The 12,194-nt window shown below is 38.2% G+C and overlaps 1 protein-coding gene across 1 annotated transcript in view; it reads left to right on the forward strand.

The window, feature by feature from the left end:
* The window catches only part of LOC149261573 (putative RNA-dependent RNA polymerase 5), a 547,055-nt gene that overhangs the window by 41,170 nt on the left and 493,691 nt on the right, over positions 1-12,194 (forward strand). The window contains exons 2-3 of the mRNA XM_089369746.1: positions 3-192; positions 309-441. Of these exons, the coding sequence (XP_089225872.1) occupies positions 3-192; positions 309-441 (323 nt within the window). The remainder of the gene's footprint in view (positions 1-2; positions 193-308; positions 442-12,194) is intronic.

Here is a 12,194-nt window from a genome sequence, read left to right on the forward strand (position 1 = left end):
AGTTAATGAGCTCTATCGCATCAGAGGTGAAAGCCGACAGACTTGCATGCATGACAATTGGAATAGCTCAAAGAGAACAAAAGACTCGATCACTACAAAACCCTCCGAACTACCAGTTTTCACAGAACACCTGAAAGCATTGGGGAAGCTTGACTTTCCCATAGCATTTTTTGTGTTAAGCTCTGTTACACCGTATGTTTGATAGTGATTATGGAATACTTTTTTTTGGGCTCATGCTGCATAATAAAGCTGGGTTTGCTTAATAGGATTTGCACTATCTAAATTTGATTAATTTGGTGGCTTTGAAGGTATGCACTGGAAGAGGTTTTATCAGTTGAGTTTATAAATGGCCTGCAAGACTTGCCAATAGTTGCTGTAGAGTCAAATCTTAGGCAAGAATTAGCCATGAAGCTTGACTCAGTTTCTCATTTTGAAAGAAAGGTGCATCTTTATATCAAACCATGAACTGCTTATTTGTCCCTGTTATATGCCTCTGTTTTTTGTGACCATTTAACTAGAAACTTTTTGTTGATCATCTAACTTGTCTGCACAAGAAGCTTATTTCTTTAGTTATTGTGAAGGCAAAACTTATTGATGTTCTTTCAATCATGTTTTGTTCTCATAGTTTAGCACTTTTAATTTTAAGGTGATTGTAATATTTGCTACTTAGTGTTGCTCTTAGAGTTGGAGTCTTTCTCATGTCTTGCAGAAGTATGATTGGGAAATGTACAAGTATCATTGCCATGTTGATCGTGAAGGAAATTGTGTATTCAAGGTAGATGTCTATCAAAGTTTTATATGTATTTATGGATGACATTACAGTCAAATGCTAGTATGAAGATTTGCCTGGCTTCCATTGTTTGTTTCAGGACTCTTGTCTACCAAAAAGTTGCATGGGGCTGTAAAACACATCAAATGGTGTAGTACAAGCATTCAAAGAAAGACCAAATTCTAAGATTCATTTGATTTTGTTTGTAGACATAATAAAAAGCTGTTACCAACGAATAAAAAAAAATGAGTAAAGTAGCAAATTCTGAATATGTGGTAAGAGTTTAAGCAGTACTGTTGGATGTGATCAAAATTCTAGAATTTCCTAGGAATAAATAATTAAAAACCACCATAATATGGCAGAAACCAGCATAAAATTGCTAAAACTACCATAAAAACATACAAAATCACACTTGAAACTGAATAAATCAGATTGGGATTACATCATAACTGCAGCAGACAGGGTTGGTTGATCTCCACAGGAAGTGCTAATCAAGATCCATAACTTTGCAGATTAATTCTTACACGAACTTTGATGTATTAAAAAAAGGTGGTTCCAAACTCAATTATAATAGACTTTTCTAGAATTGTTGATGTCATTGTGACGTCATCCTCCAAGGGAATGTGCTGTTTTGTCAGGGAGGCTCAATTTGATAATAGTCCAACCAAAACAAATAGATTTTATAAAAGGAGGATTTATTCTTTGCAATCTCATCATGTCTTGGGAGAGCATTGATTGGGCTAAAGAGTCCTGGTTGAAAATCCCTGTTTTATAGATAGATTTTGTTAAGGCATACAACGAGATTGAATAGGATTTTGTTTAAGATGTGATAGATTGGCTAGACTTTGGGTATTTCTTCACTAGGGTTATGGCTACTCTTCAGGCAAGCTTCAACTAGAGTTTGTGTAAATGGAACCCTCTCTGAGGGATCCATCTTTGGAGAGCTATCCATTAGGATTGTCTCTTAGCTTGTTACTTCTACTTGATTGTTGCAAAGGATCTTGGGTATTTATTAGAAGCACCATCAGAGAAACATGTTGGTTCCAGATTCTTTTACGATAGACTTTTCTAGACTTGTTGATGTCATTATGACATTTTCCTCAAAGGAATGATCTGTTTTGGCAGGGAGGTTCATTTTGATGATAGTCCAGCCAAAACAAATAGGTTTTATTAAAGGAGGATTTATTTGTAGCAATCTCATCACAGCCTTGGATAGTATTGACTAGGCTCAAGAATTTGGGTCAAAATTACCCTTGTTAGAGAGAGATATCGACAAGGTATACGACAAGATTGAATGGGATTTCATTCAAGATGTGATGGATTGGCTAGGCTTCGAGCCTTTCTTCACTAGGGTCATCGCTACTTTTTTCCAGTGTTGTTAAAATCGCGATAAAATCGCGATTTAATGAAAAAATCGCGATTTTTTCAGCTTGCCGATTTAATCGCGATTTTTATACGAAAAAATCGCCTATTTTTTTTTTGCCGATTTTTATTGAAAAAATCGCGCTTTTTTCAAAAAATCGCGATTTTTAACGAAAAAATCGCGGGGGATTGGGACAGCGCGATTTTATAATTTTTTTTTTGGTTTTTCATTTGGTCATTTGGGTTTTTTCATGCAATTTTTTTTGAAAGAAACAAATAATTTTTGAGTGGGGCAGCTTAATGATAAAGTCTAGGCCCTAGTATGGATATGCTATTCATGGTAATGTTAAATTCTTAAAGTAAAAGTGACATTCTCCTTAATCTTCATTTTCATCCTTTTACTTAAATTTTTAACATTACCATGAAATGACTCAGGATGTTTGAGAGTGGTTCCAGCCTCATTGGATTTCATATGGAGAAAGTAGAATTTTAGATTTCATTTAAAATCCAGCAGACTTATCAGTTTTTCAGGATTTCAGGATTGGGAGATTGTAATGTTTCCAGGTGACACCACCTGCTCGGGCTACCCCTGCCACCAGTAGAGGACGTGGTCTATCTCCTATAGCTCCTACTTCTAGTTCTTCAGCTTCTAGAGCACATCAGACTCCACTGCCATCTCCACCAGCACAGGCACCAACATCTACATCTAGAGGGAAAGGGAAAGCTGTGGCATTTTCTCGCAAGAGGGGCAAAGGAAATCAATAGGATTAGACTTCATTTTATTGTCTATGACATGATGAGATACATTATCATATTTTTTGTTGATATTTTGAGGCTGAGTTGGGACTCAGGAGTCAGGACTTACTATTCAGGACATGATTCAATGTTATGTGTGATTTTAGCGCTAGAAATGATATTAAACATCTTATATATTAGTTTTTTTATCATATTTATGTGTCAATGTATTTATTTTATGTTGTAGATGGTTTAGATATTAAAAAAATTGAAAAAAAATGAATATTTTTGTACCAAACGATTTTTTCCCGCTTTTTTCCGATTTTTTCCCGATTTTTCCGATTTTTCCCGATTCGTTCCCCGCGCCGATTTAATCCCGCTCGCGCTTGTAACAACATTGCTTTTTTCATGAAAACTTCAACTAGAGTTTGTCTAAATGGAACCCTCTTTGAGGGACCCATCTCTGGAGAGCTATCCATTAGGATTGTCGCTTATCCTATTACTTCGGCTTGATTGTTGTAGAGGCTCTTGGATATTTGTTAGAAGCATTAAACAATTAGAATGCAAGGGAAAATTAAAGGAATTTGCCTTGTAGGAAGTGGGAAATTAGTAAGCGTGCATTTTGAATGCTATCACTAGAAACCAAAAGGAATGTAATCAACACTTTGAGAAAGTGCCAATATTGACTCACCGAATCCCTCTTGCATTGAGTTAGTGCTTTTAAACTTTTAATTCTTGATTTGGAATTAGAAGTTTAACTTGGTATCAAAGCAATATACTCTAAAGAGGAAATCAAAATTCTCTTAAGTTTTACAAAAGATCTAAAATTCCAGTCGTAGTTTTTTCTTTAGTAAAACTTCTGATTTGGAGATGGTAGCAACTGGTTTGAGGTCTGAGAGCATGTTGGAGGGTGCACCTAACTTCATCCCTTGAAAGGTGAGGGTTACATTAGTTCTGATGGAAAATGGGTTGTGGGATTTTGCAAATACCACAATGACCATGCCGACAGATGCAACAAAGTTGGTCATCCATAACCAAATGGATGTGAAGGCTAAGAGGATCATCTTAGATGTGGCGAATGATCACTTGAATCCTCACCTATTCGAGAAAAATTCAACAAGGCAAATGTTTGACGCTTTGATGAATCTTTTCCAAAGCAATAACGCAAACAAGATGATGACGTTGAGGGAAAAATTCAGAATCCCAAGATGATTAGATTAGATATAGTGACTAGTTATCTCACCAAGATACTTAAGTTTGTGATCAATTGGTGGCAGTTGGGGAGGTTGTGATAGATGAAGAGATGGTGAGGACGAATGGTTTCACCAAGCCTTGGGCCCCATTCAATAAGGACATCATTGCATGATAGGCAGTTCCCAAGCTTCATAGGCTATGGGATGACTTCATTAAGGATGAGATTTGAGAGGAATCTTTAGTATCCCAACAGAAAGGTGATAATGAGAATCTGGATTGTAACGAACCATCTAAATTGATCCATTATATAAAGTTTTAAACTTTATAATAAAACAAATGTGATGAAATTTAAACAATAAATATGTTAAGTATTATAAATACAATTAAACTTTATAAACATATATAAGTTAAATTTTATAAAATATATAATTAAACTTTATAATATATATATATTAAATTTTATAAAATATATAATGAAACTTTATAATATATATAAATTTAAATGCTATAAAATATATAGCTGAACTTATAAACATACATAAAAAAAGCGTAAAACACAACTATATGCTATAGCATACCTAAAAATCATTGCAGGACCCTTTAAAAGGGGGCGCGTCCAACCAATTGAAAATTGATAACAGAGCGCACTTTGCCAGGAAAATATCTGAGGGTTAAATTGCATGGAGGGCATGTCGAGTCGAGGGAAGGCGGTGGATGCAGGTAGGAGGGCGGCCACCGCCAGGCTCGTAGATAAAAACTGGCAGCCTGGATCGAGAGTGGGGGGGAAAAACCAGAGAGGAGCAGAGAGAACCAGAAGCAGAAATTCACCAGGAGAAAACCAGGAGAAGATAATTATCCATTGGAAGAGCTTTAAGCCGTCTGAGGTTCTGGGCACGGAGGGACAGAGAGCTTCTGTTGAGCAGCTTTCTGGATTGAGCAGCTAGGTTTGCTCAGTCTGGTTGGGTGGTATTGGTCTCCCGGAGATTGGATCAAAATAGCCACGGCATCACCAGCAGCAGAATCACCAGTTCAGTAGCAGAATCAGCAGCAGTTAAGGTAAGTACAAATTAATTCTTCAGGCTTTCTGTATTTCAGATTTTAGTTACTGTGTGAATGGTTATTACAGATGGTATCAGAGCTAGTTTTTAACTCTGCGGTACCTTATTGGCCCTACACCTGTAAACACACTCTTAAGGTTTATGATTCTGTTCTGTTTTAGAAAGAAAACATTTTCGTAGAAACAAATTCCAGACCAGGTGCTCCAGTTACAGGGCATATAATTGTCTATTTGAAAAGTCCACATGTTTTGTTGGACAGTATGAGTCTGTATGGCAAACTTTTTGAAGAAGTGTTAAAGAACCGATGGTGTTATTCCATCGGTTGTCGGGAATGTGCTCATGATGTGGCTAATTGTTCTCATTAATAGTGATTTCCTCAATTCGCCCTCTATTTTGGAAAATAGAGAGATAAACCCCTTGCCTACTTTTAAATCCATTTTCCGAAGGAAAATAGGATCGCTTGACCTCTGACGGCTGAAATGCTTGAAATCTCTGATGGATGAAAATCTTCAGCGTCAGGTACCTTTTGCCCTGACGTTTGGAGGTAGGGAGGCTATATGTTAAATCTGTCCAGGTGATTGATACTTAGGGTACACTTGCAAGCTAGTTTTTCTCTCTTTCTCTGAAATTAACATAACCAAAATAAAAGTATGAACTGTGGACTCAGACGCACCAATATCTGCGTTAAAGATCGAACTGACTTTCGGGGAAACTTGAAACCCCCTTTTCGTGCTATTTCTCATCACTATGGACGCAAATGTTTGTATCAGCGTTAAACATCGAACTGACTTTCGGGGAAACTTGAAACCCCCTTTTCGTGCTATTTCTCATCACTATGGACGCAAATGTTTGTATCAACGTTAAACATCGAACTAACTTTCAGGGAAACTTGAAACCCCCTTTTCGTGCTATTTCTCATCACTATGGACGCAAATGTTTGTCTCAGCGTTAGCATCGAGCTGTTTTAATAGAGTGAACTTGAAACCCTTCTGGTACCATATTTCATCACCGCAAATCTACGCTTCAATTTGGATTTATCTTTCCAAGCTACATAAATCGTGCACTCTTTCCGTCGAATGTTTATATTTGCCGTTGCCCTGAGAAATTCTCATAATCTTTCCTTCAGTTAGAGCCTATTCACCAAAGTTTGTTACGCTAAACCTAATGTCGTCGCTTAACAGTTGTCAGATCAAGCCCGACGCAAATATATGGCGGTGATTCCATCCGTATGCAGGAATTTAAAAGTAATATTTAACAGTTGCATATATTATGACCATAGGATATGATAGATAGCGCAAAATGGAAAGAAGCTTTAGAAATAAAATGAATAATTTTTTTTCAAACTTGGTAACATTATCAAGCACTGTCAATATAATAATAACCATTATGTTGAGGAACATAAAGAAAATTCTAAAGTTAGATTCCCGACATAGATGTGTAACATACTATACGAAATAGGGATAATCTAGCTAGTGAATCCGATCACCTATTCATTATCGACCGGCATCGAGACGTCCTGGAATATTAAGATACTACTAGTTAAACGTCACTAAATTCTATCTTTCTAGAACACTCTCAAGCTTTTGGTAAAGACTTATCCTTTCCAGACATCCATGAAGCAGTCTGGGAATCTTTTCATTTTTGAAATAATTTGCGTGATACCAAGGCATATCCCAAGAAAAATTGATATCGAGTATTTCTGGAAATAACCTGAAATAGAAAAATATGAAAGAAGGTCACTATTAAATTGGTAACATCGAATTTAGACTAAAAAAATATATATATGTTTTAAATGTCAAAACTCGAGTCTAGGATTTAGGTATGAAAACAGTGTATCTAGATTTCTAGTTCTTAGGGCAGATCTGGAATATGGTGAGTTTCTATGATTTCCAGATTTGTAGAGCAGAACTAAAATGAGACTCATGGGGCTGCTAAGTACATCAGTGTTGGATGTGAATAAAAAGATTTCGTTAATGTAGAATTAGAAATGTGTATGAATCCTCTATGAATCCTATTGCAGTCAAATAGCGTTTTGCATCAACCCTTAAAGTATTAAGTGCAAATTGAAAATATATATATATATATATATATATATATACTTTCCAAAACCTCAGTTAGAGAACAAAATTGTACTAATTACATCCTTGGACGGAACCATTTTTAACAGAACTGGTTCTCGAAATCATAAATCATTTTTTTTTTTTAATTTTTAATTTATTTTTCCTCCGCTTAAAATCCAATCTACTTTTATGATTCACTGATGGACTTTGTCTCTTCTAGATTTTAATCAGGACATGTCTATGGTAAATTTTACGGCTAAAGGTCAAACGAATATGGAAACAACACAACCCTTCTTTTTTGGATTAAATCCATATCCAAGTAATATATTCGGGAGATAGATATATATGACCGCCCTTAAATGTAATAGTCAGATTGAGGTATGACAAGTATGTTACCAATGAACATTATAAACGAGACATCTAACATTTTCATTTTGTGAATGTTATTAGGTAAATAAACTTTAGATGTCTTACCTTAGGAGCTAATAACCATACACTTCTGCATTATTCATATTAGGATAGAATACCCTGCATTAGGACAAGGAGGTCGCGAGACCACCCTCCTTGACCTCGGTACCAGTAAGATCCGCCTAGCGGGTAAAAATAGCAAAACTATACCCGTTTATAAATGTGAAGTTGCAAAGAAAATTGTGTGTTAAAATTCGGTTATCCACCTCAAATATTTTTTTTTTATATATATAAATTTTATTATGTGTTCAGGGACCATTACCATGGTAAGGACGTATGAGCGACGACGTCGTGACCAGGCAGCATCATCACCATTAATGCCACCACCGTCGCCATCATCATCCCCATCACCTTCGTCACCACCAAGACCACCGTCAACATCAAACGCTCCAACACCAGAGTTGACTGTGATAATGAACTCTTTGGAAGCCTTATTGGAGACATTAAAGGAATCAACTAAGGCTAAAAAAAAGAGGAATTTCAGCATGTAGCCACCAGTTCAGCGGAACCAAATAATTTGGAGCCCAGAAGATCGAGAGAAGACATCTCTAGAGAGCTTCAGAAAATTAGACTCCCAGAATTTTCAGGAGGTCGAGCTGGTGAACGCGCTGAAGCATGGTTGGAAGGGATGAACCGGTGCTTTAGGTTAAGAGAATATTCGCCTTCAGCAAAAACAAAAATTGTCGTGTTTCAACTAAAGGAAAGTGCCTTGATTTGGTGGGGAAATCTGGAAAAGCAGCTGCACCTTACATCGGATAATGTTCCTTGGGAACTATTTGAGGAAAGGTTCCGCGCAAAGTATTTACCTCCATACTTTCAACAACAGCAAGCCAGAGCCTTTCATACACTAATTCAGGGAAGTAAAACGGTGGAAGAGTACGAAATAAGGTTTATGGAGCTGGTAAAATACATTCACTACTTAGACTCTGATGAACGTCAAGCTGAACGCTTCATATTTGGGTTAAATCCTCGCATCAGAGCCTTGGTAAGTATGTGGAAACCATCATCTGTAGCCGAAGCAGTCGAATGTGGCCGTTATGCAGAAGAGCACCTTGGAATCAAAAAGGATATGGGGCCAGCAGGGCCTTTACAATCAGGATTTCCAGGGAAGGCTCCCCGGAACTTTTTCAGAGGAGGTAGCTCGAGGCCACCTTACGGTAACAGGTTTACCCCAAGTGTGGGGACAAGAGTTCCCATGGCAATAAACACTATAGCCGCGGAATCGTCCAACACCAGACCATGGGCATTGCGAGGGACTACCGGTAGAGGAAGGAGTGCGAGAGGAATCAACATGGGAGGACGCGGCTCGTTCTCTAGAAATTCACACCTTGATTCAAGAGGATCAGCGCAGCTCAATTGTTGGGGATGTGGGGGGCCGCATTTCCAGCGTAACTGCCCAGAAGCTTCATCGAATATATTGCATAGGACTGGGAAGGAGCCGATATCAGCCAATCGAAGTAATCATAGAATTCATGCAGTAGTCAACCACGACCAAGCAGCCCATCAATCCACTGTAGTGGAATCTTCAGGTATTATCAATGGCATAAAACTCAAAATCTTATTTGATACTGGTGCCACAGATAGTTTCATTTCGTCATATGCATTAAACAAATGTGGGTTGGCAGCTCGTAGACAAAATGATTTCCACCAAGTGGAAATGGCCTCAGGAGAACTCCAAACCGTGGGCTTGAGTGTGGATCAATGCAAAATTGACCTAGGGGTCTGTTCGACTAAACTAAAAGTCTATGTCACAGCCTTAGGAACGTATGATCTTATCATAGGTATGGATTGGCTGGAAGCTCACCAAGCTTGGGTGGACTGTTATGGAAAAAGGATTTTGGGCATAAATGATGAGGGAGAAGTAATCCAAATTCAAGGAATCAAGAGGGAAGTTTCTTTACGCTACATTTCGGCAATGCAGGTGAAGCGTTGTTTAAGAAAGGGTTGTCAGGCTTATGCAATTCACGAAGTAAGCCAAGAAAAAGGGCCATCCTTAGAACAATATCCGGTGTTAGCCGAGTTCCTGGATGTATTTCCAAAGGAACTACCTGGATTATCCCCGGTAAGAGAATTGGATCTCACTATTGAATTAAAGCCAGGTACCCAACCGATCTCTAAAACGCCTTATAGAATGACAGCTCCAGAACTTCAGGAATTGCAAATCCAGTTGAAGGAACTACTCGATATAGGGCATATTCGGCCCAGTACCTCACCTTGGGGCGCTCCTGTAATCTTTGTGAAGAAGAAAGATGGATCCTTAAGATTATGCATAGACTATCGAGACCTGAATCGAGCTACAGTAAAGAATCAATACCCTATGCTGCGAATCGATGATCTTTTCGATCAAATGAAAGGAGCTGCTGTCTTTTCAAAAATTGATCTTCGATCAGGGTATCATCAGCTAAGGATTTCTGAAAATGATATCTCTAAGATTGCATTCCGGACACGTTTTGGGCACTATGAATTTACTGTGGTACCATTTGGGTTAACAAATGCGCCAGCCGTATTCATGAATCTTATGAACAGTGTTTTCCGTCAGTATCTTGATAAATTTGTACAAGTCTTTTTAGATGATATTCTCATCTATTCCAAGAATGAAGAAGAGCATGAAGATCATTTGCGGATAGTATTGTCCTGCCTTAGAGAACGTCAGTTATATGGAAAACTATCCAAGTGTTCTTTTTTTCAGGAAAAGATTCATTATTTGGGTCACATCATATCAGGTGAAGGGATTTCAGTAGATCCTGAGAAGGTAAAAGCGATCATGGAATGGCCAATACCGAAAAATGCACATGAGATACGAAGCTTTATGGGTTTAGCAGGTTATTACCGGAGATTTGTGGAGGGATTCTCCAAAATCGCAAAGCCAATCACAACCCTTCAGCGTAAAGGTGTTAAGTATGAGTGGAACGAGGAATGTAATAAAGCATTCTCTGAACTCAAAAGACTACTCACTAGTGCACCAATCCTAAGAGTCCCTGATATGGGCAAAGACTTTACGGTATGCACTGATGCATCCAAGCAAGGGCTGGGTGCAGGAGTGATATCTTATGCTTCCAGAAAGCTAAAACCTCATGAAGAACTCTATGCTACTCACGATTTAGAATTGGCCGCTGTAATGCTAGATTTAAAGATCTGGAGACACTATCTGGTGGGACAAAATTTTACACTTAAAAGCGACCATCAAAGTCTACAATATTTGTTCACCCAAAGAGACTTAAATGCCAGGCAAAGACGATGGAGTGAATTCCTAAGTGAATATGACTTCGGAATATCATATATTAAGGGAAAATAAAATGTAGTAGCCGATGCCTTAAGCAGGAGACCCCGAATATTTTCTCTCATACCCATTAAAGTGGACTTAAGACAACGAGTACTGGATCGTCTTATAAAAGACAGCTGGTATTTAAAGGTGAGGGCAAGTCTTGAGGGAATTAAGGCAAAAGAATCTAAATTTGAGGGTTATGAATTAGAAAACAATGGGATCCTACGATTCCATGGAAGGATGTACATTACTGATGATAAAGATCTTCGAGATACCATCCTTGGGGAAGCCCACAAAGCAGTATATTGTGCTCATCCTGGAGTAGGGAAAATGTATGCGGATACCAAGAAACTCTTCTTTTGGGCAGGCATGAAGCGTGATATCACTCAATTTGTTGCAAAATGTTTGGAATGTCAGCAAGTAAAGGCAGATCATTGTCACCCAGCGGGCCTCTTACAACCCCACGACATTCCTATGTCTAAATGGGAGACCATTTCTATGGATTTTATCACTGGACTACCTCTTACTTCTCAAAGACACAATGCCATTATGGTAGTGGTGGATAAATTAACAAAAGGCGCCCATTTCATTCCGGTAAGAGATACTTATGATGTTGCTGACGTAGCTCGAGTATTCATAAATGAAATTATCAGATTTCATGGAGTACCTAAGAAGATTATATTCGATAGAGATTCGCGATTCACTTCCAGATTTTGGACTTGCATGCAGACAGCCTTAGGTACTCAGCTAAATTTAAGCACTGCTTACCATCCTGAGACTGATGGGCAAACTGAAAGAGTAAATCAAGTACTTGAAGACATGTTGCGAATGTATGTAATGGATCAGCAATCACACTGGGAAAAGTATTTACCCTTAGTCGAATTCGCATACAACAACAGTTACCACAGTTCGATTGGGATGCCTCCATTTGAAGCTTTATATGGCAGACCTTGCAGAACACCGTTAAGTTGGGACAGGTTAGAAGATCGAGTGATAATAGGACCAGAATTAATCCATGAAATGGAAGCGCAGGTCAGACAGATTAGACAACGATTAAAGGAAGCCCAGGATAGACAAAAGAGTTATGCTGATGCTCACCGAACTGATAGGAAGTATGAAGTAGGGGATCAGGTCTTCGTCCGCATCAAACCAAATAAAAGTACTATTCGATTCGGAAAAGGGACAAAGTTGTCACCCCGATTTATAGGACCGTTTAAAGTCGTGGAAAGAGTTGGACCTGTTGCCTATCGTCTTTTCCTGCCACCTCACCTGCATAGAATTCA

The sequence above is a fragment of the Pinus tabuliformis genome, chromosome 6 (genome assembly GCF_031772625.1).
Source record: "Pinus tabuliformis cultivar Carrire ecotype Pingquan chromosome 6, CPIR1, whole genome shotgun sequence".
In the NCBI taxonomy this organism is placed as follows: domain Eukaryota; kingdom Viridiplantae; phylum Streptophyta; class Pinopsida; order Pinales; family Pinaceae; genus Pinus; species Pinus tabuliformis.